Source organism: Borostomias antarcticus (genome assembly GCF_949987555.1).
Source record: "Borostomias antarcticus genome assembly, chromosome: 12".
Lineage (NCBI taxonomy): Eukaryota > Metazoa > Chordata > Actinopteri > Stomiiformes > Stomiidae > Borostomias > Borostomias antarcticus.
In genome coordinates this window covers 367,185-392,251 of record NC_140245.1, presented here as the reverse complement: position 1 = coordinate 392,251, position 25,067 = coordinate 367,185, and the positions used below count along the sequence as shown (strand labels likewise).

At 56.5% G+C, this 25,067-nt stretch overlaps 1 protein-coding gene across 1 annotated transcript in view; it reads left to right on the top strand.

The window, feature by feature from the left end:
• The window catches only part of LOC311316300 (vasoactive intestinal polypeptide receptor 1-like), a gene marked incomplete at both ends in the record, with an annotated part of 35,255 nt that extends 11,905 nt beyond the window's left edge, over nucleotides 1-23,350 (top strand). The window contains 12 exons of the mRNA XM_084447142.1: nucleotides 11,436-11,536; nucleotides 11,912-12,009; nucleotides 12,224-12,356; nucleotides 15,550-15,703; nucleotides 16,412-16,472; nucleotides 17,657-17,726; nucleotides 17,873-17,964; nucleotides 20,536-20,665; nucleotides 21,435-21,476; nucleotides 22,307-22,384; nucleotides 22,486-23,002; nucleotides 23,220-23,350. Coding sequence (XP_084303268.1) covers nucleotides 11,436-11,536; nucleotides 11,912-12,009; nucleotides 12,224-12,356; nucleotides 15,550-15,703; nucleotides 16,412-16,472; nucleotides 17,657-17,726; nucleotides 17,873-17,964; nucleotides 20,536-20,665; nucleotides 21,435-21,476; nucleotides 22,307-22,384; nucleotides 22,486-23,002; nucleotides 23,220-23,350 — 1,607 coding nt within the window. The remainder of the gene's footprint in view (nucleotides 1-11,435; nucleotides 11,537-11,911; nucleotides 12,010-12,223; nucleotides 12,357-15,549; nucleotides 15,704-16,411; nucleotides 16,473-17,656; nucleotides 17,727-17,872; nucleotides 17,965-20,535; nucleotides 20,666-21,434; nucleotides 21,477-22,306; nucleotides 22,385-22,485; nucleotides 23,003-23,219) is intronic.
• Between the last annotated feature and the right edge of the window lie 1,717 nt (nucleotides 23,351-25,067).

Sequence of the window (25,067 nt, the reverse complement as noted above, 5' to 3'; positions counted from 1 at the left end):
CTGCCCAGCGCCCGCTTAATCACCCGGACTGCCGCCTCAGCCGCGCCATTTCGATGGGGAGAGTCGGGCGGATGGAGCGCCCAGGCCCACTCGGTTCCGTGCTCAGCGGCTTCGGCCGTCACCCTGTCCTTATTTATCCCTCCCAGGAATCCGTAGATCTCCTTCAAGACCGGCCGGGCCCCTATGAAGTTCGTCCCCTGGTCCGACCAGATCTTCTTGGGGTGCCCACGGAGCGCGGTGAACCTCTGGTAGCAGCCCAGGAAACTCTCTGTGGACAGGCTCTCCACCATATCCGCGTGCATTGCTCGTGAGGCCATGCAAGCGAACACCACGCCCCACACTTTCATTCCGGACCTCCTCTTCACCACGTCCTTGACAGTGTACGGGCCAAAGAGGTCCACGGAGGTGAACGCGAAAGGAGCGGCTGGCTCGGTCCGTTCAAGGGGGAGACTACTCATGACCTGCTTGCACGCCTTCGCCCTGGTCTTTCGACAGGGGACGCAGGAGTCGGCAACTTTCCACGCAGCCCGCTGACCTTGCACCACCCAGGCCTTCCCTCTCATCCGCAGAAGGGTCCCGGCCGTGCCCTCGTGATTTGCTCTGTGAGCCTCGCGGGCCAACAGGGTGCTGACCCATGCTCCGTAGGGGATCAGCGGCACTCCTACTTCGCCCGCTCCCACGCCTCGGACCCTTCCATAGCACCTTAGCAGTCCAGTCCCGGCGTCCTTGGCCACCACCAGCCGACTCAGCGTGGATTCGGGGAAGACGACTCCTTTTTGGGCCGCCAGACACAACTCCTGGAACGCGGCTCTCAGCTCCCACGCGCTCAGCGCGGGCGCCTCCTTAGGCTTCCTCTCGAGCTTGGCCTCCCACTTTTCTCTCTTTGCGGCTCCTCTGCGATCCAACCACCTCCTCACGACTCGCCTGAGCCAACCGAGCGCCCCACACAGCCCACGCAGGGTGCTGAACTTCTCCGGCTTGATCAGTTCAACTATACTCGCGCCCCACAGCCCCTCCTCGCCCCTTTCTCCTGAGGCGGTCGTCTCTCTCTTTTCTTCGTGGGAGCTAGGGGCCTCACCCTCTCTTCCTGCCGCGGCCCCGGGACTTAGCGCCTTCCGCGCCTGGGCGCGAGTGAGGACCGCTGTGAAGGCCTTTCTCTGGAGCTTGCTCACGGCCTCCCTTGCTTCGGCCGCCACCTCCCCCGCGGATTTCATGGGCCACTCATCCACCGGCCCCTCCAAGAACTTGGGCCCCTTCTGCCAGACGGAGTGCTCCCCCAGGTCTTCCGGGGAGCACCCTCGGGTGACGAGGTCGGCGACGTTCAGTTCTCCAGGGATCCACCTCCAGTCAGCTACGGGCCCGGCCCTCTGGATCTCACCGACCCTGTTCGCGAAGAACGTCTGGTACCCGTAGCTCTCCCTCTGGATGGCTCCCAGGATGGTCTGGCTGTCCACGAAGTGGACCCATCTCTCGACCTCCAGCCGGCTCTGCTTCTCCCAGTACTTCTTCAGTCTGGAGGCGAAGACCGCTCCGCAGATTTCAGACTTGACCACGTCGCCTGTCTGGTCCAGGGGCGTCAGTTTGGCCTTTGCCTCGACTAGGCGCGTGACCACCCCGGTGGACGTCTCCCACCTCAGGTAGAGGACGGCTCCGAAAGCGTCGTCGCTCCCATCCGAAAACGTCACTCCCCACGGTTTCCCTTTCCATCCGGATGGGGTCAGGCCCCTCGGGAAACTGACGCGGCTCAGTCGCGCGTACTCCTCGAACAGCAGGATGGCCTCGCCCCGGAGATTCTGGGAGAGGGGGTTGTCCCACGAGCCCTGCCTGGCTTCCTTCCTTCCGGACTCCTGGAACGCCCTTCTCACCAGGATGGCTCCCTTTTCCTTGACGGGGGTCACCAGACCGAGAGGGTCGTAGAGTCCTGCGACTTGGCTCAGGAGCTCACGCCTCGACAAGGGGTCCGGCGTCCTTGCTTTGACCTCCGCCTCTGAGAGGTTGGCCTCCAGCCTCAGCTTCTGCTTCCTCCCGGAGAAGTTGATCGGGGCCCTCAGGAAGAGCTGGTCGCTGCTCACGTGGTACCCGAGGCCGAGGGCCTTGTTGTCTTCTTCTCCGAGCTGATTTGGCAGCACGAGGGTCTCGGCCGCCGGTTCAAGGCTCTTGCCGCCCTGCCCGTTCGGGACGCTCCCACGCCTCCCACTTTGACCGGAGCGGACCCATGGCTTGAGCGAGAAGCCTCCCGCACTGAGTATCTTCTCTACCCCTGCTGTGATCTTGTCAAGCTCCTCTAGATCGTTGTGGGACGTGAGAACGTCGTCCACGTAGCAGTCTTCCTCGATGACCCTCCTCTCCTTGGCCATGTCACGGAACTTCGGCAGGTTGGCCGTCTCCCTCAAAGCCAGTTGCGCGATGCACCCCGCCGGCCTGTCGCCGATGTTCACTCGGGTGACGGCGAAAACTCGGATGTCCTCCTCCGGCGAGTCTCTCCAGAGGAAGCGGTGGAGGTGGACTTCTCGCTCCTTCAGCCACACCGAGTTGTACATCTTGCGGATGTCTCCCACGGCCGCGTGCACCCCGGTTCTGAACCTGAGCAGCACCGCTCGGATCGGGTTCAGGACGTCCGGCCCCTTCAATAGCAGGCTGTTCAGGCTCACTCCCCTGAACTCCTGGCTGCTATTCCAGACGAGGCGCACCGGCGTGGTGAGCGAGTGGGGGTTGAGCGCGACCAGATGACTCACGTACCAGACGGGCCCCTTCCAGGCGTCAATGGCGTCCTTCGTCAGCTCGACGGCTGCTCCTCTTTCCAGGAAGTCGCGGACCTGCTCCGTGTAGGCCGCTTTCCACCGCGCCTCCCTTGCGAGCCGCTTCTCGGTCCTTCGGAACGTCGCTTCCACTACCTTCCTGTTGTCCGGAAGCGAGACCGGATCTTCTACCCAGGGGTACGCCGCATCCCAGTGGGGGGAGTCGCTGTGTCCATCCGCCTCCACGTAGGATAGGCCCTTCTTGATCTCCTCCAGCTCTTTTTCCTCCACCAGCGACATCTCTTTACCGCCCGGCTGGCACGTCCCGCACCGGCACCCCCCGCACTTGGGCACGCAGGCGGCGCCGATACTGTCCCACCTCAACCACTCCAAGAACTCCACGCCGCTCGTGGCCGCGGTCCTGGCCGTCCTTTCAGGCTCCTCCTCTTCTAGGATCTCCTCGACCCTCTCAGCCGCCGTCCTCAACGAGCGCGCAAAGTGCGTGTTGGACCGGTGGGCAGTCACCTCGACGTCCTCGAGCAGGCCAGGGTGCGTCCCCCCTACGACTTTCCCCAGCGGGCCGTCCCACAGGACCAAGTCACCCACTCTCTTCATCTGCCACGGGGCGAGCCGACCTTCCCGGAGGCTGATTAGGAGTTCGATCTTGTCCGGGCGGACCAACTCCTCCCTCTTGACCCCTGGGAAGAGTATCTGGAGCCGCCCCGGGTCGACGGGTTGGTCCGCGCGGGCGATTGTTTCCAGGCCGTAGCAAGTCAACTCGTGGAGCGTCCAGGAGCGCTCTGGGGTCCGCACCCTGATCTTGAGTTGGTACTTCCTGGTCTTGACCCTCGCCTCCATCGGTCCGACCCCGTGCACGATCAGCGTGACTTTCTCTCCCCTCAGGCGGAGTCTGTTGGCGGCTTGGTGGGTGATGTAGTTGGTGTCGGACGCCAGATCCATCAGGGCCCCGACCGTCTGTCCCCCACCGACGGTGACTTTCATGATCATCATGAGCACCGGGTGCACTCCGGGGCCGCTTCCTCCCGAGAGATCCTCTCCTCCTACATCCGCACGCGCCCCCGCCCTGAGTGTGCGTGCTTCCCTCCACGCCTTCCTCATTGCAGCTACTGCCTTGGGTTCGGTTTGGGTAAGGGCCTTCTCCAGCTGCTCGGGCACCCCCCCTGCCCCCGGGGGACCGCCTCTTCCCTCCTTCTGCCTTCCCCGCTGCTCTCCGCCACCCTTCTCCTCTCCCTCATAAGGGCACAACAGGTGGTGGTGCTCCGGGACCTCGCCTTCCCGGCAGCGTATCCTCTTGCAGATGAACCTGTTGGAGCACCTCCCACTTTCGCCGTGAGAGTCCAGGCACCTCCGGCAGGCGTTGATCCTCTTCGCTGTTTTCTTCCTTTCGACCGGGCCGAGGCTCCTGAACGTCCCGCAGAAATATACCTTCCCCTCGTGATCCCTGCCTCCGCACACGCCGCATGCGTCTCCCTCCGGGCGTGCGCCCGCGGCCCTCGAGTACGCTCCCCGCTCTTCCGACTCGTCTCCATGACCCTCGTCCTCGCTCTCGCCGCTTGCCTCTTCCTCGGGGACCGCTCCCGTGGATCTCGTGAGCGCTTTCTTCTCCCACCTGTTCGTCCTCTCAGGTGCCTCCGACTTCCCCAGAAGCTCCAGCCCTTCGAGGATCGCCTCCTGCTCCTTCAGGAACCCCAGGAGGGCGTCGAAATGGCGTTCCGGAGTGACGCCGTTTGCGCCCTTAAGCCTGAAGGCAAGCCAGCTCTCCTGTAAGCGAGACGGTAGTTTGCTCTCTATGGTTCTGACTGCGAGCGGGTTCTTAATGGCGTCGGTGCTCCCGAGGTCTTTCAGGTCGACCAGAGCCTTCTCCACAGTTTGGATGAGGTCGATAGTTTTCCTGGGCTGACTCCATCTCGCCGCCGGGATTTTTTCCAGCTCCTCGATTATTTGAATCGCGATCGCGGCCTTGTCTCCGAACCGGTTCTCGAGGACCCTGAGCATTTCCTCGGCGGAGTTGTAACTTGAGAGCCTGAGTTCGTCAAGAACCTTCCGCTCCACGCTGCCCAGGAGCTGAAACTTTTTAACCTCAGGTGACCCGTACGGATCCCCTTGGCGCTGGAGGCTCTCCCAGTCTTTCCGCCACCGGTGGAAGTCTCTCCTGCACCCGCCGAACCTCGGCAGCTGCAGGGGTTGGAGGCGCACTCTCGGTGTGACTCTTTCATGCGCGTCTCCTCCTTCCGAGCCGACCGGCGCAGCGCTCCGCGTCTCCTCCCACGCCTTTCGCTGGGCCTCGGCCACCCTGACGCGCTCTACCTCGGCTGCCTCAGCCGTCATCAGCTGGAGTATGGCAGCCTTCTGTCTCGTTTCAGTGTTTCTCTCCTCCGCCTCAGCGGTCCTCCTTTCTGCCGCAGCGCTATCCTCGGCGGCCTTCAGTCTAGCTTCCGCAGCTTTCCTCTCGGCCGAGGCGGCCTCAGCGCTGTCCTTGGCGGCCCTTCTTCTGTCCTCCACGGCCTTCCTTTCGACCTCGGCGATCACGGCTTCGTTCCTGCCGAGCTCGCCTAGCTGTCTCGTCCAGAGGTCGGCCGCGTTGCCCTGGAGCTCCCGTATTTGCTGCGCCATGTCGCCTCTCTCGGCCCTCGGGATCCACTTTTCCCAGGCGGCTAGCAGACCTTCGGCCTTCGCGTTCAGAGCCCCCAGGGCCTCATTTTGCGCCCTGGCGGAGGCGAAGGTCGTCCACGACAGGTCCCCTTTCCCTGCGTCCGTGCAGGCCCTCTTCGCCGCCCTGACTGCGGAGGTGAGTGCGGGCCCCGCGTACACTGACCAGAGGTGGGACCAGACCACTTGGTTCACTTCATCGGTCCTGACCCGGCGCTTCCGTTCCGCCTCTTCTGCTTCGGTCCCGCTCTGCGCGCTGTCCGTGCTCTCCGCATAGTCCTCAATCGCGGAGAAAACCCGCTCCCCCTCAGCGGAGAACGCCGTCCATGCACCCTTGATTTCCTCCTCCCCGGCCGCGGCGTCTACCTTCATGCGGGCGAGTTTAGCTTTTTTCTCAAATGCCTTGATCGCCGTCTCCAGCTCCTTCTTCTGCTCTCCTGCCATACTCGGGGGATGAGGTTAGAGTTCAGGGTTAGCAGACAATTAGGTTTTCAAGGATACCAGTCAATTACCAAATGACATTTAGCAACCACTAATGCTCAATCATTAAGGATCAGAGCGCCAGAGATGACCAAGATGAAAACCAACAACTGGCAGTTCACAATTAGTAATTGACAGACAATAACCGGTAACTGTTTGATCAATAGTTCAGATCGCTGATGAGGAGAGTAGTGACGGATGCTGGTGTTACTGAGGCCCCTTTCCGAATGTCTCTTTTACTGTCCAGAAGTGGCTTATCAATCAATTAACTAATTACCAAATGAGTAATAATAATGATAATTAATTAATAATTGATAATCGTTCAAACGGTAACACAAAGTCCTGAGCGATAGTCTCTGCGAAGGAATGTCCTTTCTCCTGCTTAATGTTGCCCTCCCCACCAGTTGCTGACGCCTCTCCCAGGCAGCATGGGGCAGCAGCAACTGTCTCCTGTGAAGGAATGTCCTCTCTCCTGCTGAGTGTTGCTCTCCCCACCAGCAGGGGGCGACAGCGGGCCTCGCAGCGGCTGCCTCTTCCTTGTCTGTAGTTCGGCGAGTCTCTTTACTCTTTAGCTGCAGCTAGCACGCTAACACGCTAGGCTCACGTTAGCCTTAGCACCTAGCTTCGTTAGCCAGCTGGCTCCGGGCATGCTAAACCGACTACACAGTGTTCAGGGTCCTAACGTTAGCACAAGCCTCCCCAGACATGCGGTGGGTTTATAGTATTTTCCTGCTTAACATTGTCCGAAACCTAACATCACAGTCCCTTCCCAAACGTGCGATGGGTTCATTTTCTTTCCTACTCAAACAGTTCTCCACAACTGGGTCGAGTCCTCCTTTCTTTCACCTCGCCGGTCAGCAAGTCTGCCGCCGCACCGGATTGTTCGAAATTGTCGTGTAATTTGTCCCTTACACGGGGGCTGGAAAGAGGCGTCGAGATTCGAGTTCCCAATTCTTTACTTTAATTAGAAAACAAGCAGATTTCGAACTGGGAAAACACAAGAAACACAAGGAACACAATTACAGTCACATCAGGGATCAATTGGGGGGAAACAATCAAGGGGGGAACACGAATAGCAACCAACGCACCAATTCCTCATTTCAACCGCCTCCCCCGAAATCCAGGTGAGAAAGACCTGAGGACCCTGCTCGGTGTGTTCCTGCCCCTAAGCCCCCTTCTCGGCAACAGCCAATCCCAACGCTCTTAGACGACAGAGCTCCCCTGAACGCGCAGTAAACCGCACAGTGTATGTGTGTTTGCGTGTGTGAGCGTGTGTGTGTGCGCGCGCATGTGTGTGTGGACGGCCATGCTGGACCAGGAGGAGGTGGTGATAACCGTGTGCTTCCCCTCCAAGGGTCACTAATCCGGCCCACACCAAGCTGGCCCCGCCCCCTCTCACACATCCGGCGCCCACGCCAAACTGGCCCCGCCCCCTCTCACACAGCCTGCGCCCACTGGCCCCGCCCCCTCTCACACAGCCGGCGCCCACGCCACACTGGCCCCACCCCCTCTCACACGGCCGGCGCCCACGCCACACTGGCCCCGCCCCCTCTCACACGGCCGGCACCCACGCCACACTGGCCCCGCCCCCTCTCACACATCCAGCGCCCACGCCACACTGGCCCCGCCCCCTCTCACACGTCCAGCGCCCACGCCACACTGGCCCCGCCCCCTCTCACACGGCCGGCGCCCCTCGCCACACTGGCCCCGCCCCCTCTCACACATCCAGCGCCCACGCCACACTGGCCCCGCCCCCTCTCACACGTCCAGCGCCCACGCCACACTGGCCCCGCCCCCTCTCACACAGCCGGCGCCCACGCCACACTGGCCCCGCCCCCTCTCACAAGGCTGGCGCCACGCCAGCAAGGTGCAGACGCTCGTTAAGGTTTCAGGCGCTGCGTTTATCGAGGTTTGAGGTGCTTTGACCTCCAGACAACTACAACCGGCTCCTTCACGCAAACAGGCTGAAGGCAGGAACATATTCACAACTCAGCGAAAGACGGCTCTTCCACTTTCCATTAATTTCACAGTCACTGAGTCGCGGTTGGAGAATGTGACTTAGAAACACCTGTAGTCGGACAGACAGAGCTGTGATTTAGCAGCCTACAGCCGACGTGCCCTTGAGCAAGGCACTGAGAACCCCAAAACACTCCCGCGCAGCATGGTGGGGCAGTTCTGGCTCCACAAAACAAGAAGTTCTCCCGGGTCTTTCTGTGTGGAGTTTGCATGTTCTCCCCGTGTTCGCAAGGGTTTCCTCCTTAAGAACCCAATAGGAAAAACACGCAGAAGAACAGAGGTTCTTCAGTCCGGTCCCTGACCTGACCTGACCTGACCTGACCTGACCTGACCTGGACCTGACCTGACCTGACCTGACCTGAGCACCTGGTCCCTGACCAGGACCTGACCTGAGCACCTGGTCCCTGACCAGGACCTGACCCCTGACCTGACCACCTGGTCCCTGACCAGAACCTGACCTGAGCACCTGGTCCCTGACCAGAACCTGACCTGAGAACCTGGTCCCTGACCAGGACCTGACCTGAGCACCTGGTCCCTGACCAGGACCTGACCTGAGCACCTGGTCCCTGACCAGGACCTGACCTGAGCACCTGGTCCCTGACCAGAACCTGACCTGAGCACCTGGTCCCTGACCAGGACCTGACCCCTGACCTGACCACCCGGTCCCTGACCAGGACCTGACCTGACCAGGACCTGACCTGAGCACCTGGTCCCTGACCAGGACCTGACCCCTGACCTGACCACCCGGTCCCTGACCAGGACCTGACCAGGACCTGACCTGACCACCCGGTCCCTGACCAGGACCTGACCTGACCACCTGGTCCCTGACCAGAACCTGACCTGAGCACCTGGTCCCTGACCAGGACCTGACCTGAGCACCTGGTCCCTGACCAGGACCTGACCTGAGCACCTGGTCCCTGACCTGACCAGGACCTGACCTGACCACCTGGTCCCTGACCAGGACCTGACCTGACCACCTGGGGCCGGTTGCACAAAACATTTTAAGTTTTCCCCTTAAGTATGACCCTTAAGGGTTAATTTCCCCTTAGTTAAGGGGATTACTTAAGGGTGTTGCACAGAATCCCTTACATGGTTTCCTTAGCTAAGGGGAAACGTTAAGGATTTTCATACAAGGAAAGAGATTTTACAGCAGTAAAATTGTAGTTTCCATGGTGACCATTGGTTTGCTTGCACGTGACCGGCTATCTGTCACAACACTACACTGGGACGTCCTGAGACGCTGGGGAACATGTCTGAGGAGAAAAAGAGAAAGCCGAACTGGTCTGAGGAAGAGAAAGTTGATGGAGTGTTGATTTTTCCGATTAATAAATTGCTCCTCGTACTGGGTGGGTGCTTGAATCTTGATGTGCGTCCCGTCTATCACCCTGCACACTTTCGGGAAGCCGCTACCGCATCCTCCTCCCGTTTAGATGGGAAGTTGACCACCTCATCCAGCAGACCGGTAAGGGCGTTTGATACCCGGTGAACCACACGGCACACAGTAGAACGGTGGTCATGAATAATGTCTGCGAGGACCGACTGAAAAGATCCCGTCGCATAAAATCGGAGCGCAATCATCAATTGCAACGGGGCTGGAAGCGCATAGCTTCGGAAGGTTGGGTGGTCCAAGCCCAGGCGGTCGGACAAGTCAAAAATGGACTGTCGATCAAATCTGTAATTAAATATCAGTTGTTCCTCACTAAGAGCGTCTAGTGGGTTCTCCCTGTCGCGGAACACTCTTCTTGGGACGCGATTTCCATCGTTTATGTTCATAAACGCAGCCATGTGCCTTAGCTAAGGTTGGGGTAGAGGTCCCTTACGTTTTTTCCCTTATTTTGCTTGCTAAGGTCTTTTGTGCAACACCTTAACGGACTTTAAGGGACTCCTTAAGTCTTAGACCGAGATAAGTTGAAAACCTTAAATACTTGAGGGACATCTTAAGGAAACCATAAGGGGAATACTTAAGGGTGTTTGTGCAACAGATTTTATTTCAAGGAAACCTTAAGTCAGAACTTAAGGGAAATATTAACTTAAGGTGTTTTGTGCAACCGGCCCCTGGTCCCTGACCAGGACCTGACCCCTGACCTGACCACCTGGTCCCTGACCAGGACCTGACCTGAGCACCTGGTCCCTGACCAGGACCTGACCTGACCTGACCACCTGGTCCCTGACCTGACCTGACCTGACCTGAGCACCTGGTCCCTGACCTGACCTGACCTGACCTGACCTGACCTGACCACCTGGTCCCTGACCTGACCTGACCTGACCACCTGGTCCCTGACCTGACCTGACCTGACCTGACCACCTGGTCCCTGACCTGAGCACCTGGTCCCTGACCTGACCTGACCTGACCACCTGGTCCCTGACCTGACCTGACCTGAGCACCTGGTCCCTGACCAGGACCTGACCTGAGCACCTGGACTCGGTCCCCGGGCGCTGTCAGGCCAAAATGTGTCCGGGGGACAAAATGTGTCCGGGTGACGTAATTGCTTATCGTTGCTGTGGAAACGCATGACGCGATCGCATTCCTCGCATTCCCGAGTTGCTAATGGAGCTCCTGCGGTCGCTGTTCACTATAAATAAATCTTTCCTTGTAAAAAATATTTTTCTCAGAGATATCTTAGTTAAAACATGATTGAACAAACAAGCTAATTTTATCTTTATAAGTGTAGTATTTAAATTCAGTTATATTCAAACTAGCTAGCTAAATAAGACGTGCTAGTCCGAGGATTTATTTTCATATTTTATTACAAATACATTCGAAACGTCCAATATTTGAGATCAATAACAAGATAGCTAGCAGAGAAATACAGCCATTTTACTCACTTTAGTCAACTGAATTGTATAAACCAGCTCAATTACGTCACCCGGACACATTTTGTCCCCCGGACACATTTTGGCCTGACAGCGCCACTGACGAGGCTGCCCACTGCTCCTGGCTGCTCCTGGAGGAAGGACAGCATGGATGGGTCAAAGGCAGAGATCACATTTCATCGGCTGACCGCATGGTGTGTGTGTGTCAGTGCTGTATGAAGTGGATATAATTTCATTTTAACTGAGTTTGGGATGTTTATTCACATTGGAGACTCTATACATTATCAAGGCTGAGAAAAATCTTAGAAATTTTGAATGAATGGTCTGTATAATTAGTGTGCCATGTTAAAGGACAATGCTCGTTTTTGACAACCTGGACCTTATTTACAGCATATTATAAGACGATTCACTCACCGAGATAACTTTGGTGTAATTCGGAGGCCTGTAGAAGAAATTTAAAATCCAGCGCTAGCCAAGTATATCCATGTAATGGCGGCGGACGGGGCACTGAGAATGCAGCTTCTAAAACATCTATTTTATCATTGTCCTTTAAGTAGTATTTCTTTTGTAAAGTGTTTTGCGAGGGGAGTAGCCGACAACAAAAACAAACAAGTCCAAACCTCCGTACAACAGGTTTTATAAAACAATTAGCAGATCAGATGCCCTCTAACACGTGTTCACACCTCTGACTCTGACCTCTGACCTCTAACACCACAGGCTATGTGTCCCGATCCTGTACTGAGCACGGCTGGGCCGAGCTGTCCCCCCCCTACCAGGACGCCTGCGTCTTCCGTGACGACCACGAGCCCGAATCAGAGGTGGAAGATGTTTCTGCTAGTTGTGGAGTTGCATGTGTAGCAGATATTACAGTACCACTTTACATTACAGCACGGTAATAACATAGTAATATCTCTGCTGGTCCCAGACCAGCTACTGTAGTATTCTTCAGGATGTGTGTGTGCGTTTGTCCCTCCTCTTTCTGCTGGTCCCAGACCAGCTACTGTAGTATTCTTCAGGATGTGTGTGTGCGTTTGTCCCTCCTCTCTCTGCTGGTCCCAGACCAGCTACTGTAGCATTCTTCAGGATGTGTGTGTGCGTTTGTCCCTCCTCTCTCTGCTGGTCCCAGACCAGCTACTGTAGTATTCTTCAGGATGTGTGTGTGTGTTTGTCCCTCCTCTCTCTGCTGGTCCCAGACCAGCTACTTCTCCTCGTTCCGGCAGCTGTACACCGTGGGCTACGCCACCTCCCTGGTCTCCCTGCTCAGCGCCACGGCCGTGCTCGTCGTCTTCAGGTGAACCCGCGCCTCGGGCATCATCAACGTTTCTGGAGCGTGTTAGGTGTTACGGGTTGGGTTGGTCAGTACCTGGGAGACCCCTGTTCAGCCCATAGTGTTGACCTCTCCAGGCCAGGGTTAGGTTGTGTGTGTGTGTGTGTGTGTGTGTGTGTGTGTGTGTGTGTGTGTGTGTGTGTGTGTGACCACTTCCTGTTCCTTCGGTCCCCTACAGGAAGTTCCACTGCACCAGAAACTACATCCACATCAACCTGTTCTCCTCCTTCATCCTGAGGGCCAGCGGTGTGTTCATCAAGGACGCCGTGCTCTTCTCCGACGAGACGCTCGACCACTGCTTCCTGTCCACGGTGAGGCGCCGTCTTTCTCGACCACTGCTTCCTGTCCACGGTGAGGCGCCGTCTTCCTCACCACCTCTAAACGGACGTCATGGTCAGTTTACCTGGTCGCCAGGGAGACGACTGACTTGGCCAAATTGTAGTTTTTCTGATCTTTGGGAAAAGGTTAATTATGCTTTTTTGTGTGATGGTGGTGCAAGAAACATCACGTAATAATATCTAGATATGGGAAGCTAACATGTTTTGAGTCATCACCTCTCTAACACAACATGTTTTAGGGCTTTGAATATCAATCAATCAATCAATCAATCAATCAATCAATCAAAGCTTTATTTGTATAGCGCATTTCATACCCAGAGGCAACACAATGCGCTTTACAGAGAACAAGGGAGGTGGGCATACGACCCACCTCTACATATTCCATAATATATATAATTATATAATATATATAATAATCTTCCTTGCAGTGGGACAAAAGACGCTTTGGGAAAACATGAATTATATTTGAAATACTGATTCAGGAGCTGGAGAGTACGGTGCGCTTTGAGCAGAGGACGCTGGGGGATTTATATTGATTTGTTTTGAAAGATAAGGCGTCATTTTATAACAAAGAGCATAGAGGGATTCACAATACTGTCTGTAGGATGACAAACCCAGCCCAGGACATGTTCCTCAATCTTATCTGTCTTTCTTGGAATCTCAATTTGTGTGTGTGTGTGTGTGTGTGTGTGTGTGTGTGTGTGTGTGTGTGTGTGTGTGTGTGCACGCACGTGCGTGCATGCGTGCGTGCGTGTTTATAATGACATAATGAATGTATGAATGCAGAGTAAAGTGATATTATATATCACTTAATTATGCGCTGTCCCTGTTAAACTAAACAATAACATCAAATGCAATAGAGAGAGAAGCAGAGGGAGTTAGCTCCAGAGGTTCATGATACATTTTGGCATTCAAATTATTTTTGGAATTATTCTTCCTGTCCACATCGAGCACTGACCTGCCCCTGGATGGCTACCACCAGAATGAGCATGTTAGCAACAAGAGACTGACTGAGTCCACCTACGAGCTAGAGACTGACTGAGTCTACCTACGAGCTAGAGACTGACTGAGTCTACCTACGAGCTAGAGACTGACTGAGTCTCCCTACGAGCTAGAGACTGACTGAGTCTACCTACGAGCTAGAGACTGACTGAGTCTACCTACGAGCTAGAGACTGACTGAGTCTACCTACGAGCTAGAGACTGACTGAGTCCACCTACGAGCTAGAGACTGACTGAGTCTACCTACGAGCTAGAGACTGACTGAGTCTACCTACGAGCTAGAGACTGACTGAGTCCACCTACGAGCTAGAGACTGACTGTGAGTCCACCTACGAGCTAGAGACTGACTGAGTCCACCTACGAGCTAGAGACTGACTGAGTCTCCCTACGAGCTAGAGACTGACTGAGTCTACCTACGAGCTAGAGACTGACTGAGTCTACCTACGAGCTAGAGACTGACTGAGTCTACCTACGAGCTAGAGACTGACTGAGTCTACCTACGAGCTAGAGACTGACTGTGAGTCCACCTACGAGCTAGAGACTGACTGAGTCCACCTACAAGCTAGAGACTGACTGAGTCTACCTACGAGCTAGAGACTGACTGTGAGTCCACCTACGAGCTTCTGTATGGGGGGTCACCCAGGGTGCGTGAGGAGATATCAGCCAGGGGAACGAGGCTGGCTGGTCACAGGTCAGAGACACCAGGAGACACCAGCAAACCGGTGCTGTGGGAGACACACAGGCTTCGATCATGAGGGCGTCTCACGCTAACGTACGTGGATGTACGTAGTAAAGAGAGACGTAGGAGCCAAGCTAGCCAGTCTCACGCTAACGTACGTGGATGTACGTAGTAAAGAGAGACGTAGGAGCCAAGCTAGCCAGTCTCACGCTAACGTACGTGGATGTACGTAGTAAAGAGAGACGTAGGAGCCAAGCTAGCCAGCCGCATGGAGGAAACACAGCTGGAGGACGACCTCGAGAGAGACTGACCTGTTTACCAGCGCCCTTGACTAAAAATAGCTTAATAAGACCTTGTTTCAAGAGATGAAGCATCTCACAAATATACAGGGAATTCGTGAATAAATAGGTCCATGGCTACATACATTATGTTGATTTATTGATGTTTTGCTCTGTATTGCATGGCTGTGTTGTGGACTTGCATCAGAATACAGTGATTCCTTTTAAGACTGGCCAGCACTACTTCGCTCAGCCAAGCCTTTCTTTAACTATGACACATACAGTAATACTCATCCCTGAACCTGTCTGGGGCCCTCTCGAGAGTGGGGCCTCTCTAGTGTGGGGCCTTCTCTAGTGTGGGGTCTCTCTTGTCTGGGGCGTCTCTTGTCTAGGGCCTCTCTAGTGTGGGGTCTCTCTAGTGTGGGGTCTCTCCAGTTTGGGGCCCTCTCTAGTCTGGGGCGTCTCTTATCTGGGGCCCTCTCTAGTGTGGGGTCTCTCCAGTCTGGGGCCTTCTCTAGTGTGGGGTCTCTCTAGTCTGGGGCCTCTCTAGTGTGGGGTCTCTCCAGTCTGGGGCCTCTCTTCTCTGGGCCCTCTCTAGTGTGGGGTCTCTCTTGTCTGGGGTCTCTCTAGTGTGGGGTCTCTCTAGTGTGGGGTCTCTCTAGTGTGGGGTCTCTCTTCTCTGGGCCCTCTCTAGTCTGGGGCCTCTCTAGTGTGGGGTCTCTCTTCTCTGGGCCCTCTCTAGTCTGGGGCCTCTCTTGCCTGGGGTCTCTCTAGTCTGGGGCCTCTCTTGTCTGGGGTCTCTCTTGTCTGGGGTCTCTCTTGTCTGGGGTCTCTCTGGTCTGGGGCCTCTCTAGTCTGGACCCTCTCTAGTGTGGGGTCTCTCTTCTCTGGGCCCTCTCTAGTCTGGACCCTCTCTAGTGTGGGGTCTCTCTTCTCTGGGCCCTCTCTAGTGTGGAGTCTCTCTTGTCTTGGGCCTCTCTAGTGTTGGGTCTCTCTTCTCTGGGCCCTCTCTAGTGTGGGGTCTCTCTTGTCTGGGGTCTCTCTAGTCTGGGGTCTCTCTGGTCTGGGCCCTCTCTAGTGTTGGGTCTCTCTTCTCTGGGCCCTCTCTAGTGTGGGGTCTCTCTTGTCTGGGGTCTCTCTAGTCTGGGGTCTCTCTGGTCTGGGGCCCTCTCTAAAGTGTTGCTGTCTCTCTGTGTTGTGTTGTACAGGCAGCATGCAAGTCTGTGGTGGCGTTCTTCCAGTTCAGTATCCTAGCGAACTACTTCTGGCTGTTGGTGGAGGGAATGTACCTGCAAACGCTGCTGGCGCTCAGCTTCGTGTCTCAGAGGAAGTACTTCTGGTGGTACATCCTGATTGGCTGGGGTGAGTGGACACAGGACAGTGGTTGGTTATCATGAGTAAGAGGGGGTTGTCTTGAATGCAGGGAACACAAACACAACCTCTAGGGTGTGTTTTAAAAAAGCCTTATGGCTGTGGTCTGGTAACCTGTCTTACTGTTGTGGTCTGGTAACCTGTCTTACTGTTGTGGTCTGGTAACCTGTCTTACTGTTGTGGTCTGGTAACCTGTCTTACTGTTGTGGTCTGGTAACCTGTCTCATCTGTGGTCTGGTAAACTGTCTCATCTGTGGTCTGGTAAACTGTCTCATCTGTGGTCTGGTAACCTGTCTTACTGTTGTGGTCTGGTAAACTGTCTCATCTGTGGTCTGGTAACCTGTCTTACTGTTGTGGTCTGGTAAACTGTCTCATCTGTGGTCTGGTAACCTGTCTCATCTGTGGTCTGGTAAACTGTCTCATCTGTGGTCTGGTAACCTGTCTCATCTGTGGTCTGGTAAACTGTCTCATCTGTGGTCTGGTAACCTGTCTCATCTGTGGTCTGGTAAACTGTCTCATCTGTGGTCTGGTTAACTGTCTCATCTGTGGTCTGGTAAACTGTCTCATCTGTGGTCTGGTAAACTGTCTCATCTGTGGTCTGGTAACCTGTGTCATCTGTGGTCTGGTAACCTGTCTCATCTGTGGTCTGGTAAACGCACATTCATGATGACTCGGTTAATCTTTGGTTGTTCATGCTAGGTGTCCCATCAGCAGTGCTGGTAGTGTGGGTGTTGGCCAGATACTACTATGATAACCACGGGTATGAGACCATCATTACACAACACACACACACACACACACACACTCACTCACACACACACACACACACACACACACACACACACACACACACACTCACACACACACACACACACACACACACACACACACACACTTCTATACATGTCTGCTTCTAGCTAAGTACTCTATGTCGCACATCTATCACACACACCCTACCCTGACCACATCTATCACATACTAACCCTGACCACATCCCTGACCACATCCCTGACCACATCCCTGACCACATCCCTGACCACATCTATCACATACTAACCCTGACCACATCCCTGACCACATCCCTGACCACATCCCTGACCACATCCCTGACCACATCTATCACATACTAACCCTGACCACATCTATCACATACTAACCCTAACCACATCCCTGACCACATCTATCACATACTAACCCTGACCACATCCCTGACCACATCTATCACATACTAACCCTAACCACATCCCTGACCACATCTATCACATACTAACCCTAACCACATCTATCACATACTAACCCTGACCACATCTATCACATACTAACCCTGACCACATCTATCACATACTAACCCTAACCACATCCCTGACCACATCTATCACATACTAACCCTAACCACATCCCTGACCACATCTATCACATACTAACCCTGACCACATCTATCACATACTAACCCTGACCACATCTATCACATACTAACCCTAACCACATCCCTGACCACATCTATCACATACTAACCCTAACCACATCTATCACATACTAACCCTGACCACATCCCTGACCACATCCCTGACCACATCTATCACATACTAACCCTGACCACATCTATCACATACTAACCCTAACCACATCTATCACATACTAACCCTGACCACATCTATCACATACTAACCCTGACCACATCTATCACATACTAACCCTGACCACATCCCTGACCACATCTATCACATACTAACCCTGACCACATCTATCACATACTAACCCTGACCACATCTATCACATACTAACCCTGACCACATCTATCACATACTAACCTTGACCACATCTATCACATACTAACCCTAACCACATCTATAGAGCTATGTCTGCTGCATGTTGGATATTAGCAGTGAATGATCAACACAGATGACAAAAGCCTTTCTTATGACTAAACGACTGCTTCTCTAGCTGCTGGGACGACACCGACAACATTGGCGTTTGGTGGATAATCAAAGGACCAATCACAACCTCGTTACTGGTGAGGAATCACAAACAGGAAACCAAGCTCCAGCCTCATCAGCTCCTAGGTTTTATTCATAGACGCCTGGCGTGTTTATCTATGTAGAGCAGTTGGCTTTACCACGCCTCAAGGTCATTGGTTCTCACTCGTATGTGCTCTGCTAGGTAAACATCGTCATCTTCATCAACGTGATCCGGATCCTGATCCAGAAGCTCCAGTCTCCAGTCATAGGAGGGAGTGAGGCTGGGGCCTTCATGTGAGTCTCCTAGAGGTGCTGTGGATGTACTGACTGGGTTAACCCTAACACCGTGTCCTAACCCTAACACCGTGTCCTAACCCTAACACCGTGTCCTAACCCTAACACCGTGTCCTAACCCTAACACCGTGTCCTAACCCTAACACCGTGTCCTAACTACACGCGACGCGAGCGGGCGTCGGCGACAAAATGCGTTCCATTGCTTTGTTTTCTATTGTTATGTTGTTTTCTATTGTTATGTTCTAACTGGACGCGAGCGACGCAGCACGAAGCGGCGCCACGTTTTAACTGCCCTTTTGACGCTCGCCCTGTTCCTATTCTCCTCCTGTCGCTCGCGTTGACAGGCGTTCCTTCTTTAACTGTCTTCAGTTGGGAATATAGACAAATGACGTAACAGAACAGGACATTTAACGGTTTCAGTTAGGACAGCAAGCATGCGATGACGCGTTCTGTTGCTCGCGTCGCAAGCAGTTAGGACACGGTGTAACCCTAACCCTCCTTCTCAAATGCTGCTTGCTGTGTATCAAATCATTCAGTTCTTGTTGAGAAAACATGACAACATGATTTATGAATGATTGAGTAAAGATGATTGAAGCGTGATTGAAACTAACGCAAGGTTTTTGGACCATGCTGTTTCCCCATTCCCCAACAAATTCCTAGAACACGACCTGGCAATTTAACAGGTTCTGATTCCGAACACGAACGGTGTTTAATATTTCATCAAATAGCTGAGCTTTCTTTCCATTCATGGACTAGGAGCACTTGAAAGTAAACAGAAAGACAGCGAAGGCTTGAATATTGTATGATAATGTAACAGTGGCTGTGGTTCCACAGTTTTGGTTTTATTAAATCTTTTCTCACCTTTCATCTTCCTCTGGGGGATCCAGGTCACTCTCATTTCCAGGCGTGACCACAGAGGAATGTAATCAAAACCAGACAATTTCCCAGTTGCACTTTGGAGAACTGAAATATGCCACATTTTATTTGGAGAAATCAGGTTCTTCCCTACAGACAAAGCGTGCGCAGAATGAGTTGACCGGGAGCGCGGGACTTGTCTCTTCTAAAGCCGATAAGTAAAGTAAGTAAGTAAACCTTTTGAGAACCAATGGTTCTGGAGCCTAGTGGCCCATAGGGCAGGAGCCTATCTCCTGGTTCCTTAGCGTGAGGCAGGTTTGATCGAAGGGTCAGCGGTTCGAATCCCAGCTCTGACTGTCCACATGTCGAAGTGTCCTTGAGCAAGACACCTAACTACAAATTGCTCCCAATGAGCAGGTTAGCACCTTGCATGGCAGCTACCGCCATTGGTGTGTGAATGTGTGTGTGAATGTGTGAATGAGAGGCCATTGTAAAGCGCTTTGAGTGCCGCTAAGGTGGAAAAGCGCTATATAAGTGCAGTCCATTTACCATTTACCAAAGCCGATAGACATCATGACGATACCCAGGAACTCATCGTGGCTTTGGGGAAGAATTACTGTTCTCTCTGCGACCTGTTAAACTGTAGGAGGCCAACTTTGATCCCAAAAATAGCTCTCTACACAGGCACATCAGATCACATCCACTCTGCCTCGCAGCCATGGGTATAATCATGGCAAGACGCTGGGGTGCTGATTGAGGAAGAAGCAATTAGCAGAAATCTGTCGTTAAGAATAGCCTGGGGAGGCCTGGCCTGGGGGTAATGGGTTCTGAGAGGAGTCACATGTAATTATGGGCGTGGGAGTTCTGGAGCGCGTGCTGGAGGCTGCAGCCGGCCTGGCGCAGTCGTGTCAGATGAGATGTCTGGTCAGAGGAACACGGCGCTGTTATGGGCTTGTGTTACAGAACGCTTCGGAGTCTCGTGGTTAATAAAACACTGCCCTCTTTGGAAAGGTTGAGATGTGCCTGAGATCATCAGTCTGAACCTCTCTCTCTCTCTCTCTCTCTCTCTCTCTCTCTCTCTCTTTCTCTCTTCTTCCTTCATCTATCTTTCCGTCTCTTTCTTCCTCTCCCTGCCCCCTATCTTCCTGTCTTCCCCAGGTTCACCCTCTTCCTCATCCCTCCTCTCGTCCCTCTGTCCCCCAGGAGACTGGCCAGGTCCACCCTCTTCCTCATCCCTCCTCTCGTCCCTCTGTCCCCCAGGAGACTGGCCAGGTCCACCCTCTTCCTCATCCCTCCTCTCTCCCCTCTGTCCCCCAGGAGACTGGCCAGGTCCACCCTCTTCCTCATCCCTCCTCTCGTCCCTCTGTCCCCCAGGAGACTGGCCAGGTCCACCCTCTTCCTCATCCCTCCTCTCGTCCCTCTGTCCCCCAGGAGACTGGCCAGGTCCACCCTCTTCCTCATCCCTCCTCTCTCCCCTCTGTCCCCCAGGAGACTGGCCAGGTCCACCCTCTTCCTCATCCCTCCTCTCGTCCCTCTGTCCCCCAGGAGACTGGCCAGGTCCACCCTCTTCCTCATCCCTCCTCTCGTCCCTCTGTCCCCCAGGAGACTGGCCAGGTCCACCCTCTTCCTCATCCCTCCTCTCGTCCCTCTGTCCCCCAGGAGACTGGCCAGGTCCACCCTCTTCCTCATCCCTCCTCTCGTCCCTCTGTCCCCCAGGAGACTGGCCAGGTCCACCCTCTTCCTCATCCCTCTGTTTGGGATGCACTACACGGTGTTCGCCTTCCTGCCCGAGACCACAGGCATGGCCGCCAGACTCTACATCGAGCTGGGCCTGGGATCCTTTCAGGTAGGGATGGGCCCTGACCAGAGCTGGACCCTATAGCTGGGCCCTGACCAGAGCTGGACCCTATAGCTGGGCCCTATAGCTGGGCCCTGACCAGAGCTGGACCCTATAGCTGGGCCCTGACCAGAGCTGGGCCCTATAGCTGGGTCCTGACCAGAGCTGGACCCTATAGCTGGGCCCTATAGCTGGGCCCTGACCAGAGCTGGACCCTATAGCTGGGCCCTGTATATAGCTGGACCCTGTATATAGCTGGCCCCTGGATAGAGCTGGCCCCTGGATATAGCTGGCCCCTGGATAGAGCTGGCCCCTGGATATAGCTGGCCCCTGGATAGAGCTGGCCCCTGGATAGAGCTGGGCCCTGCATAGAGCTGGCCCCTGCATAGAGCTGGCCCCTGCATAGAGCTGGCCCCTGCATAGAGCTGGCCCCTGGATAGAGCTGGCCCCTGGATAGAGCTAGCCCCTGCATAGAGCTGGGCCCTGGATAGAGCTGGCCCCTGCATAGAGCTGGGCCCTGGATAGAGCTGGCCCCTGCATAGAGCTGGCCCCTGCATAGAGCTGGGCCCTGCATAGAGCTGGCCCCTGGATAGCACAGACTGCTGAAGAAGATTAAAGACACAGTTAATGTTTAGGTGAAGAGAGGTGCTGGGCCTGAACGGCCGGCTCGTCTCTGAAGGCTCGTATAACTGTCCCCATGATAAGCAGCTTTGAAGGGGTACAGGACAGTTACTGCCACCATTTCCTGTAGTAAAAATGGTCATCTGTCCCATTGCAGGGCTTTGTGGTGGCACTGCTCTACTGTTTTATGAATGGAGAGGTGAGTGTCATTCAGCAGCATTCATAGGTTGTTGTGAATTTGTGTTGTGGCTCATTAAATACTGTAGGTTAGGTGAGTCTGGAACTCGGCCCATGCTTGTCCCTGCTTGTCCCTGCTTGTCCCTGCTTGTCCCTGCTTGTCCCTGCTTGTCCATGCTTATCCCTTCTTGTCCCTGCTTGTCCCTGCTTGTCCCTGCTTGTCCCTGCTTGTCCATGCTTGTCCCTGCTTGTTTTGTGTATTCTTTTCTTTATCTTATCCTTTTTATTTGCACTAGCTTTTTATACTTTTTGGCCCTTTGCACTGTCCTGTCTTGAAACTGTCCTGTCTTTGCACTGTCCTGTCTTTGCTCTGTCCTGTCTTTGCTCTGTCCTGTCTTTGCTCTTTCCTGTCTTTGCTCTGTCCTGTCTTTGCACTGTCCTGTCTTTGCACTGTCCTGTCTTTGCTCTGTCCTGTCTTTGCTCTGTCCTGTCTTTGCACTGTCCTGTCTTTGCTCTGTCCTGTCTGTCTGTCCTGTCTTTACCCTGTCCTGTCTTTGCTCTGTCCTGTCTGTCTGTCCTGTCTTTGCTCTGTCCTGTCTCGTCCTGCACGCTGTCCAATGTTGTCTCAATGTTCTGCACCACGACTGAAAGCAAATTCCTAGTATGTTGAAAAACTGCACGGCAATAAACGAGTTCTGATTCTGATTCTGTCCCGTGCGTGTCCCTGTCCCTCTGTCCCGTGCGTGTCCCTGTCCCTCTGTCCCGTGCGTGTCCCTGTCCCTCTGTCCCGTGCGTGTCCCTGGTGGTCTTCTGTCCCGTGCGTGTCCCTGTCCCTCTGTCCCGTGCGTCCAGGTCCAGTCGGAGCTGAGGAGGAGGTTGTGGCGGTGTCACTCTCAGACCCACCTCAGCGCCGCCAGGCGTCGCGGCACCGTGATCCAGATCATGGCCCTGGAGCGCGCCGGACCCTCCCCCCCGGGACCCTCCCCCCCGGGACCCTCCCCCCCGGGACCCGCCTCCTCCGTGTGAACAAGCCGGACCCTTCCCCCCCGGACCCTCCCCCCCGGGACCCTCCCCCCCCAGACCCTCCCCCCCGGGACCCTCCCCCCCGGGACCCGCCTCCTCCGTGTGAACAACCCGGACCCTCCCCCCCGGGACCCTCCCCCCGGGACCCTCCCCCCCGGGACCCGCCTCCTCCGTGTGAACAACCCGGACCCTCCCCCCCCCGGGACCCTCCCCCCCGGGACCCTCCCCCCCGGGACCCTCCCCCCGGGACCCTCTTCCTCCGTGTGAACAACCCGGACCCTCCCCCCCGGGACCCTCCCCCCCGGGACCCGCCTCCTCCGTGTGAACAACCCGGACCCTCCCCCCCCCGGGACCCTCCCCCCCGGGACCCTCCCCCCCGGGACCCTCCCCCCGGGACCCTCTTCCTCCGTGTGAACAACCCGGACCCTCCCCCCCGGGACCCTCCCCCCCGGGACCCGCCTCCTCCGTGTGAACAACCCGGACCCTCCCCCCCGGGACCCTCCCCCCGGGACCCTCTTCCTCCGTGTGAACAACCCGGACCCTCCCCCCCGGGACCCGCCTCCTCCGTGTGAACAACCCGGACCCTCCCCCCCCCGGGACCCTCCCCCCCGGGACCCTCCCCCCCGGGACCCTCCCCCCGGGACCCTCTTCCTCCGTGTGAACAACCCGGACCCTCCCCCCCGGGACCCTCCCCCCGGGACCCTCTTCCTCCGTGTGAACAACCCGGACCCTTCCCCCCCAGACCCTCCCCCCCGGACCCTCCCCCCCGGACCCTCCCCCCTGGACCCTCCCCCCGGACCCTTCCCCCCCGGACCCTCCCCCCTGGACCCTCCCCCCGGACCCTCCCCCCCGGGACCCGCCTCCTCCGTGTGAACAACCCAGGCAGGACGTCTGGGGGGGGGGGGGTAGTCCCATATCACCCCCCCCCCCCCACCCCCCCCCTGACACCACGACTGCTCACTCAGCAGGGCATGACTGGGCGTGGCCAGGCTACACCAATCAGACAGCTTATTGAGCTGTGTTCTAAACAGTGCTGGATCACTGCCCCGGTCACCCCGATCACTGGCCCGGTCACCCCGATCACTGCCCCGGTCACCCCGACCACTGCCCCGGTCACCCCGGTCACTGCCCCGGTCACCCTGAGCACTGCCCCGGTCACCCCGATCACTGCCTCTGTCACCCCGATCACTGCCCCGGTCACCCCGACCACTGGCCCGGTCACCCTGAGCACTGGCCCGGTCACCCCGACCACTGCCCCGGTCACCCCGATCACTGCCCCGGTCACCCCGACCACTGCCCCGGTCACCCCGATCACTGGCCCGGTCACCCCGATCACTGCCCCGGTCACCCCGATCACTGCCCCGGTCACCCCGACCACCGGCCCGGTCACCCCGATCACTGCCCCGGTCACCCCGATCACTGCCCCGGTCACCCCGATCACTGGCCCGGTCACCCCGACCACTGCCCCGGTCACCCCGATCACTGCCCCGGTCACCCCGACCACTGCCCCGGTCACCCCGATCACTGGCCCGGTCACCCCGATCACTGCCCCGGTCACCCCGATCACTGCCCCGGTCACCCCGACCACCGGCCCGGTCACCCCGATCACTGCCCCGGTCACCCCGATCACTGCCCCGGTCACCCTGATCACTGCCCCAGTCACCCCGATCACTGCCCCAGTCACCCCGATCACTGCCCCAGTCACCCCGATCACTGCCCCAGTCACCCCGATCACTGCCCCAGTCACCCCGATCACTGGCCCGGTCACCCCGATCACTGCCCCAGTCACCCTGATCACTGCCCCAGTCACCCCGATCACTGGCCCGGTCACCCCGATCACTGCCCCAGTCACCCCGATCACTGCCCCAGTCACCCCGATCACTGGCCCGGTCACCCCGATCACTGGCCCAGTCACCCTGCCCACTGGCCCGGTCACCCCGATCACTGCCCCAGTCACCCTGCTCACTGGCCCAGTCACCCCGATCACTGCCCCGGTCTACCCGATCACTGCCCCAGTCACCCTGCTCACTGGCCCAGTCACCCCGATCACTGGCCCAGTCACCCTGCCCACTGGCCCGGTCACCCCGATCACTGCCCCAGTCACCCTGCCCACTGGCCCAGTCACCCCGATCACTGCCCCAGTCACCCTGCTCACTGGCCCGGTCACCCCGATCACTGCCCCGGTCACCCTGCCCACTGGCCCAGTCACCCTGCCCACTGGCCCAGTCACCCTGATCACTGCCCCAGTCACCCTGCCCACTGGCCCGGTCACCCTGATCACTGGCCCGGTCACCCCGATCACTGCCCCAGTCACCCTGCCCACTGGCCCGGTCACCCCGATCACTTGCCCGGTCACCCGAACACTGGCCCGGTCACCCCGATCACTGCCCCAGTCACCCCGATCACTGGCCCGGTCACCCCGGTCACTGGCCCGGTCACCCTGCCCACTGCCCCAGTCACCCCGACCACTGCCCCAGTCACCCTGCCCACTGGCCCGGTCACCCCGATCACTGTTAGGTCACCCCGATCACTGCCCCAGTCACCCCGATCACTGCCCCAGTCACCCCGATCACTGTTAGGTCACCCCGAC